Consider the following 9,866-nt stretch of genomic DNA (forward strand, 5'->3'; position numbering starts at 1 on the left):
TACAAAGTAATGGAGTTTGTTATTTTGAATTTATAATTTGTAATTTTATTTTTGTTAACAAGTGCCAGGTGGGGGGGTATTTGTAAGTTTTTAAGGGTTTTTTTGTCATTTTAAAAACTTTTGGGGGGTCATGATAATTTTATAGGGTACCCAGAACCAGAACCGGAACCGTTGTTACAGGTTCTGGTTCTGGGTACCTAGGAACCGGAACCGTCGGTTCCAGTTCTGGTTCCAAATTTTAAGGAACCGTTGGTTCCGGTTTCGGTTCCGATTCCTTCAAAAAGTGTAGGATACTCGGAACCGAACACCCCTAATAAGGATGGCCACTAAAACTCTTATACGGTCAACAGTTTCAAAGCCCCGATAGATTAGCAATGACAAAATGACTAATGATGAACTATCACATTAAAGGTTATGAGAAAAGATTATAAGATAGAATTGTGAGAAAAGATTGTAAGATTGGGTTGCGAATTCCACGCTACTCACAATATGACGTGACCCATATTTCTTATAACATAAAAATTGACCACGCTATTAAATCCAAGACAATATAGTAACGTACGTTAAAAAGAGAAGATGAATGGGACACGTGTAAGAGACCCACATGACCCAGAAGTGAAGTGGTTAGCATTTGAAGGAATGCATAAAGGAGAGAAGGAAAAAAGGAGAAACAGTCAAAAGTAACCGTTTCAAAATCACAAGCTCATCCTACATCTGTACTTACCTTTAATGAAATCCATTTAATAATATTTGCATTCATCACAATACAAGGACTCTATAGTGCATTGTGATATTGTGTTCCTAATGCACTCAACTCAATCTCTTTAAGAGTATGTTGTGTTATGATGAGAAATCAAAAAATTTCCCATTCAACAAAATTGCGCATCAAATCAACTCATTTCATTGTACCAAAATTTTTAAGTGCATATGCCACTAAAATATGATCAAATCATATGTAAATACTAATATCCAAAATTATAAAAATGTCTTCTAATCCATTACCGACGAAACAATTAATGATTATCCATAGTCGTCTAACTAGTTCAGTTAATATATATGTCTTCTAACCTTTATTGATAGAATCATTAACCGACATAAAATGTATTAGTTAGATTAGAACGTTTTCTATTTTTTCATCGATTGAATTATTAATTAGTTTTAGAAGTATTTAAGTTTTTAAATATTAAAAGATAGAGATTATTTAACAAAGATTATATTATATGAAATACTAATAATTTATTAAAGGAGAATTATTTATTTATATTTATATATGGTACTTAAATAAGTACTTTAACTTAAGCAAGTTATTAATTTATTAAAGGAGAATTAGAAACGACATATATGCACCATCAATCTACAAAAAGAATCTCCTCCTCCTCCATTTCATTTCCTCTTTAAATGGAGACTTCTCTTTAGGAACTCATTCCCACCCAAGCCCCCAATTAAACTCCTCTCCTCTATCACTCTCACCAACACCATGAACAACACCTCAAACACAGACACAAACCATTTTGTTTGTCATCAAGAAGGTGAACCAGAAGAAGACCAAAAGGCCAAAACCAGCAAAGGCTACTTCACTCTTTTAGTCGTCAACTATATCTTCCTCTTCCTGGGCTCAGTCTCCGCTAGCCTTTTGTCAAAATTTTACTTCAATCACAAAGGCTCAAGCCGGTGGGTGTCTACTTGGGTCCAATGCGGTGGCTTTCCCCTCCTTCTCTTCCCAATCTTCCTCCCTTATTATCTCTTCAAATGCACAAACCGCAAGCCCTTCTCTCATTTCACCCCAAAAATCTTCTCTTTATCCATCTTCATTGGCCTTCTTTTAGGCGTCAACAATCTTCTCTTTTCATGGGGAAACTCTTATTTGCCGGTCTCAACCTCTTCTCTTTTGCTTTCCTCACAGCTCGTCTTCAACCTCATTTTCTCCGTCCTCATCGCAAAGCAAAAGCTGACCTTCTCCAATCTCAACGCAGTCACTCTCTTAACTTTAAGTTCAGTCCTTTTAGCCCTTGATTCCGGCCATGATAAACCCTCAAATTTGTCTAAATCGAAGTACTTCATCGGGTTTTTCTGCACGGTGGGCGCCGGTTTGCTCTTCGCCTTCTACCTCCCCGTCATGGAGATCATCTACAAGAAAGTTTACTGCTACTCAATGGTGGTGGAAATGCAGCTTGTCATGGAGGTCGCCGCCACGGCGTTGGCCACCGTTGGGATGTCGTTCAGCGGCGGGTTTGCGGAAATGAAGAGGGAGAGCTTGAAAGTGTTTGATTTGGGGAAGAAAATGTATTGGGTTACGGTGTTTGGAAACGTGGTGACGTGGCAACTTTGCTTCATGGGGACGGCGGGGATGGTGTTTTTGACGTCGTCGCTGACGGGGGCCATCTGCATGACAGCGATCTTGGCGATAAATGTGATCGGAGGTGTGGTGGTTTATGGAGATAACTTCGGCGGCGTTAAGGTGGTGTCGACGGTGCTTTGTACTTGGGGATTTTGTTCTTATGTTTATGGAATGTATGTGAAAACGAAGGAGGAGAAGGAGAGGAAGAGGGAGAAGAATAAGGAAATTATTAATGATAATGAAAATAATATTAATAATAATAATAATAGTAATAATAATAATGAAATGGAGATGGAGATGGCCCAGATTGTAACAACAGTATGATGAGGAAGATGATGATGTATTGTTAATTAATATAAATATAATCATAATTATGGTGATTAATTAGATACATCTTTTTTGTTTTTATTTTGGTAATTGCTTAATTATTTTGTAAATTAGAGTTATTATTTTTTGTTAATTTTATTAAAAATAAATTTGTAAGTGTGGGATTTCTTTAGAGTAATATTTATGTATAGATTTTATATACAAACCATTTTGTACAAACTGACGTGTTTTACATTTATTGAATGACTTTAAATTAAAGATAAATTAAATAAATTAAAGAAGATTATATGTTAAACATATAGAGTTTCTAGAAATTAAAAAAAAAAAAAAATTGGAGTTTAATTTCTATCTTATAATCTTATGATAATAGTTTTTGGTAGTAATTTGAGGAGTTATGAAGATTACTAATATATATGGTGGGTTTTGATTTCTTTGGATTTCTTTTAGAAAATATTGATAGTTAATTGTAAATAATAATTTAATTTTTTTGTCTTTTAACGTTAATTTAGCAATTAACTTAACAATTTGTATATAATAAAGTATTTGTGTAGATAATTTTAGTGGCAAAAATTTGAGTGGATAGGGAGAGAAATATGATGAATTTGAGATGATTTTCAAAAGATTATCAACATCAATATCGTAGGAATTAGTACTTGGGGTTTATGATTTCATTAAAAGTGTGGATTAATTACTTGTAAAAATGTATCTATTAATTAGGTGGAGAAGATTTTGTGAAGTTGACAACACTATTACTTGTCTCCACTTTCAATTGATTTTTTTTTTTTTTTTATTATTATTATTTGAAAGTGTAAAGGGATTAGGGATTAATTAATCTTTAGTTTTTTAGATTAATTAATTAATAATGAAAATCTTAAAAACAGTATAAGAATCTGGCTAGAATTAATCCATTTTAATGCATTATCTGCACCCAATTTCAATTTTTTCTTTCTTTCTATTTTTAAACTCTTAATATTAATTTAGAGTCATTTATGAACATATATTAGTATTCCTTAATAAGTGCTGAGAATGTTAAAAATGGTATAAGAATTTGGCTTAAATTAATGCATAATATGCAGCCAATTTCAAATATCTCTTAGATTATGCATTTTTTTTTTTTTATGAGCGAGGTGTTCAAGCCAGCTTGCACGTACCTCAAATAATCTCTGAAGTTTATTGAACATCCTACAAGCTCAATATTCCAAGGCACGCTACAAATATGATAAGTGGCCCCAAGATGGTTTAAACCCTGAAGTCAATGAAAGAGCAAACTTCTTTGACCGTCAGGCCAACGTTCCTTTAAGGTTTATGCATTATTTTTATTTCTTTTATTTATTTATTTATTTTTGTTTAAATAAAGTTCTTAGTTGTCTTTTCAAAATCTTAATATTAACTTAGAGATCATTTTTATGAACATATATTAACAAAAATCTTCTTTGAAAAGATGTACTATACCCATAAATATCTTCAAAAACAATAATATATTTTACCATTGTATTGTCTAATTATTGGTTAATACTAAAGCTTAGCAACATTGATTTAACATCATTATAAACAATGTTAAATTAATTGACTTTAGAAAATTAAAATATATTAAAACAAAAATGGTGAAGTTGTACCAATGAATAAAGTTTCTTTAGGAAAATAATCCGTTGAGATCCATCACAACATTTGTCTCTATTGAAACAAATGAAGCACATAATCTGTCGCCTATTGCTTAATCCTATCAAAACTAATTATGATGATGTAGCAAAGCATTATTAATTAATATGTGGATTTGATTAATCTTGTCTCCATAACACACCTTTTATTAGTAAAAACAAGCCCACTTTGATGTGCTGCTTCTGTGTTGATTATTATGGCTTTTACAAATCCCTTTCTTTAGTGCAAGTGGTGGTCACTCAATTAAAGGATTGACAACTACTACTAATTTTTTTTTTTTTAATTAAATTTTAAAGTAAAGTTTGATTCAAAACATTACTATTAACCAATGTCTTTAAGGTAAATCATTGTATATTGCAAATAATATATTATTATATAATCTTTTGAGTAGCTCTTATGAATATGAGAACTAAAAAAAAAAGATTGATACATCGACAAGAGATGCAAAATATCTTATCTTTCAAAAGGAATCTAAATACAAAGACAGAGATGTGTTGATATGAAAAATCACACCAACTAGAGAAATTTGATTGATTTTGATGGAATCGGATTAGATTGATGCGTGAATATAAATAATCAGAAAAGAAAAGTAGATCAGAAGACAATAACCCCTTTTAAAGTGGTTTGGCGAGCTAACTCTCAAGTTAATGTTAAGATTCCATATTGAGAAGAAAAAGATGTGTGCATGTGGTTTATAAGTGTTTGGGCACCCTCCCTTGGCAACCCAATTTTTCAAGAAAAGTTTTACCAAAACCCACAAGAGGACCAATGTCCAGTCTAATTATATCCAAGGCCCATTGCTCAACCCAATTCTTATCAATTTGGGAGTGAGTTCCTATCAAGTGGTATCAGGTTAAACCCCACTCGAGCTTATGTTCTGAAAGGGAAGACCTGGGAAAGGGCTACCTGAGAAGGGGTGACCTGGGAGAGTAAGCCACCCATAGTGAAGCCGTCTAAAGTGGGCCAATGCGGACATTAGGTCTTGAAGCATGGGAGAATGTTAAGATTCCACAGTGAGAAGGAAAAATGGTGGACATGTGGTTTATAAGGGCTTGGACACTCTCCCTTGGTAAGCTGGTTTTTCAATGAGAGTTCTACCTAAACCCATAAAAGGACTACTACCCAGCCCAATTGTATCAAAGGCTCACTGTCCATCCCAATTCTTATCAATTTGGGAGTGGGTTCCTATCACCTACGTCCATTGTTCTTGTACAAGAATGAACAGTCTTTTTTCTCTGCAATTTCTAACCCTTTACAATGAGTTTTCTAGGGTTATTTATACACTGAAATTGATAACAGTAAGTAGAGCGATTTTAGGGATTGTGGCTTAAACGTAAGAAGTTAATCCCATGATTGGTGTAATTGTGCTCAATTCGGACTTGTTTGTTAAGATGTTAGGATTATCTCCTTGATTTTAATGGATAAGGTTCATCTATAATCTGCTGGAAAACCGTTCGGTCAACTCGTACTCAACGCAGATCGTTAGTTACTCCAAGTTGTAGCTCGCTTAAGCTTGCTCCGAACTACTACTTGTTTCGAACTTGTCGTAAATTCTCGCACAACAGGATGTAATAGACATCTAGACAGGGAATGCAATAAATCCTATCCTTTGGAAGGAATTGAAATACAAAGAATATATTAAAAGAAAAACAGTTAAACAACCCTAAGCTAAAGATTTTTCACGAAAAAAAAATCAATCATATATATATATATATATATATATATATTTATGCAGTTTCTAAATGTTTTCATGAAAATAAGCCCATTTTTTAGTTTTCTTTATACGTTACTTGTGTCTTTAGTACATACGTCAAGATAATCCTTAACTAAATATAATGAGAACAAGTGGGAGAGAATGGGAGGTGGATTGGATTTTCCTTTCGTAAGGGAGAAAAGGTGGATCTTCCTTTTGATTAATTAATGAACAGAAAAATGGCGACTGATTATGATTAAATATATAATTAATTGGGGTTAGTGATAATTAAGTTGATTACATGAAACTAGCTATAGATGGATCTCATAGAGAACGTGGGTCTTTTATGATAATAGAAAGTGTTTAATTCTTTTTATTATATATTTTTTTAATTCATTTAAAGATGATTCAAATGGGTGTCTAGTCATCACCCTCACCGATTTCACTTTCAACTATTTTCTTTTGAGTTATGGATTAGCATATAAAATAAAAAACATAAATATAATACACCCTATCCAAATCCTCTAATCAAACATGATGATTTAAGCTAAATTTATAGATAATTTTTTATATTATACTTTTTAGTCAATCAAATTTATCTTGTATATCCTTTCGTCTCTTCTACGACATTTAGACATTTTTTTTTATACGAAACTATCAAAATTTATTCTTTTAGTATTTATTATTACCCATTAAAAGAAATTCGTAATTTTCTAAAATGTAGATATTTATAAGAATTCTCTGTATATAAAAATGTTCGGTAGTACCACATTTTTTTTCACAAAATATAACATAATTTATGAACAATTGGATAAAAAATAAAAATGTTTAGGAAAACTCTCTGCATATAAGAATGTTCGGGAGCAACACATTTTTTTTTTGACGCAAAATATAACGTAATTTATGAACTATTAGATCATAACACTTTCACTAGTTGAGATTCAATACAATTTGCATAATTAATATACTTTAAAAATGCCATATATATATTTTTATTAGATATTATACTTTTTAGTCAATCAAATTTATCTTGCATATCCTTTCGTCTCTTCTAGGACATTTGGACATCATTTTTTATACGAAACTATCAAAATTTATTCTTTTAGTATTTATTATTACCCATTAAAAGAAACTCATAATTTTCTAAAATGTAGATATTTATAAGAATTCTATGTATATAAAAATGTTCGGTAATACCACATTTTTTTCACAAAATATAACTTAATTTATGAACCATTGGATAAAAATTGAAAATATCTAGGAAAACTCTCTACATATAAGAATGTTTGGGAGCACCACATTTTTTTTGACGCAAAATATAACGTAATTTATTAACTACTAGATCTGAACACTTTCACTAGTTGAGATTCAATACAATTTGCATAATTAATATACTTTAAAAATACCATATATATTTTTATTAGATATTATACTTTTAGTCAATCAAAATTATCTTGTATATCCTTTCGTCTCTTCTAGGACTTTTAGACATCATTTTTTATACGAAACTATCAAAATTTATTCTTTTAGAATTTATTATTAAATTCCTAATTTTTTAAAATGCAGATATTTATGAGAATTCTTTGTGTATAAAATTATTCGGTAGTACCACTTTTTTTTACACAAAATACAACATAATTTATGAACTATTAGATCATAACACTTTCACTAGTTGAGATTCAATACAATTTACATTATTAATATACTTTAAAAATGCCATATAATATATATATTTGTTTTAAAGACGACAATAATGAAATGTTATTAATATGTTTTTATCATATAATAAAATATAAAATTTATATTCATAAATAGAGATATGCTTTATGTAATTTATATAAATCAAATTAAATTCTTACCCGTTAAGTTATACTATCTCAAATGGGTAATAATATTGTTGGTGTAATGTAATCCACATACGATCCTACTAGACAAAGGAACACCTCTTTTGCTTTAAATTTTTTTAGTAATTTCTCTTTAGAAGTTCAAAGAATAATATTAAGAATAAAAACATTAGTTTAAGAAAACAGAAAGGGGGGGTGGCATATATAGCGATTGATTTTTGTCTTTACATTTAACTTTTAATGATGAACTAATTAAAGCAAGTGATAATATATAAAAGGTCAACTAAAGCCAAAATTGTCCAATTTTGGCTCATTTTTTTATTAGAGATTAAATGATTTCATTTTGTTGTTTAGTTGCATGTTAGATATTTGTCGCATTTTCATTTGTTTTTGCAAAGTGTCGTGAAAAAACAGATTCATTTTTTTTTTTATTTTAATCAATTAATTTGCTTACACTTCCACCACCACGAAGTTCTTGAGATCATCTTCGTCAAGATAAACATTCAATTAATTAAGTTCCTTGAGAGATGATCAACTTTAAACTACCTATTGTCATCACTTTTGATTAATCTTTAATCAAAAGATTAACATATGATTGTCGTCTTTAATTAAATCTAGTCGTGCAACTGTTTATCCATTATTCATTCGGACTTTTTATGATTTTGATAATATATATAGGTGCTTGGGGTATGCTCGTTGCAGATTGATGAATATATATGAATGACATTAAATATAACTGACTTAAATCTTTATCTTTTTACAGTTGGGTCGTTAATAATGAACGATTCAACTATATCTAGATGACTAAATAGTTCAATAGAGACTTTTAGGTGTATTATTCAAGAGATCTTGAGTTCGAGTATCTCCTCAGTTACTAATAGGAGTAGTCACTGAAACTCTTACTCGGTTAATAGTTCTATGGTCTTAGGAGATTAGTTGAGGAACGTGTAAATTGACCTGAACACTCCTGCTCATAGCAAAAATGATGAATGGCTCACGAGAAGTATAAAAAAATGAATCGATTCTTTGAACCCTTAAAGAGACAGATGTCAAAAGAAAGAGTAAAAATAGGAGTTATCGGCTAAGTACGAATTAAAGGTGCTCAATCTTGCATGCATAATATAAAGATAAAAAAGAAGAAGGCACCTAACCTGCAGTACAAAGGGGAAATTAAAGGGGGTGAAATGCTAAGCTCAGGTAGATAAAATTCGTCCGGCGCTATTGAAGCCCTATAAATCACCTGCAAAATTACTTTGCTTTTTTTATCAGCCATTATAGGACGAATATTAGGCATATTCTTTCATGCAGGCAATATATGCAGGGCATTGCATAAATATTTATTCTCTCTCTCTCTCTCTCTCTTTATTTTACTTTATCATTAAGAATAAGAGTTAATGTATTGTTGCCCTCAGAGCTTTGCTGTAAACACGTATTTTCACTCAAATTTTAGGAAATTAGTGCTAACACCCCAAATAGAAGTTCCATTATTTAAATGTTATGGTGCTAGCGGTAGAGAAGACCTTTTGAATAAAAAGTTAGCCATGCAACCGGATTTTTTTTTTTTTTTTTTAATAACTGAAGTGTTTGGGTTAGCTTACGTGTAGCTCGACTAATTATCATGAAGAGTTATCCTATAACAACCCACCGTCATAGTCCCCCTAAGAAAATCATGGGCAAATGTACTACCTTTGGATCCAACGCTAGCAGGAATATCAAACCTGAGACTATGGGTTAGACCATTTGCAGTTCTCTTGGTTTGTCTTACTGTTGGGCTACCCATAGGTGGGCAACTGTTAGAAATTTCGGCTGAACGACAAATAGTTTTGGACAAACAATATAAAATTTTGACTGAATGGTTGACTGTTTTAGTAATAAATGACAATTAGGAGAGGCAACCTGAGTTTCAAAAAAATGAGGGACAAAATGTTTTTGTACCAAACCTCGGGGATGTTACTACAATAAACCCTTGCAATATTCTTAATAATAAGCAAAACTTAAGGAGATC

General features: G+C 31.2%; 1 protein-coding gene across 1 annotated transcript; it reads left to right on the plus strand.

The window, feature by feature from the left end:
- The first annotated feature begins 1,384 nt into the window (after positions 1 to 1,384).
- Positions 1,385 to 2,704, plus strand: LOC116114044 (probable purine permease 4). Its single transcript, XM_031400200.1, has one exon. The coding sequence runs from the start codon at positions 1,478 to 1,480 to the stop codon at positions 2,660 to 2,662; it is 1,185 nt and encodes a 394-aa protein (XP_031256060.1). The 5' UTR covers positions 1,385 to 1,477; the 3' UTR covers positions 2,663 to 2,704.
- Positions 2,705 to 9,866: the final 7,162 nt, after the last annotated feature.

Source organism: Pistacia vera, unplaced genomic scaffold (genome assembly GCF_008641045.1).
Source record: "Pistacia vera cultivar Batoury unplaced genomic scaffold, PisVer_v2 Contig7, whole genome shotgun sequence".
Classification (NCBI taxonomy): domain Eukaryota; kingdom Viridiplantae; phylum Streptophyta; class Magnoliopsida; order Sapindales; family Anacardiaceae; genus Pistacia; species Pistacia vera.

Excerpts from the sequence above, each read along its gene's own strand:
- LOC116114044 (XM_031400200.1), top strand. The coding sequence starts at position 1,478 with ATGAACAACACCTCAAACACAGACACAAACCATTTTGTTTGTCATCAA.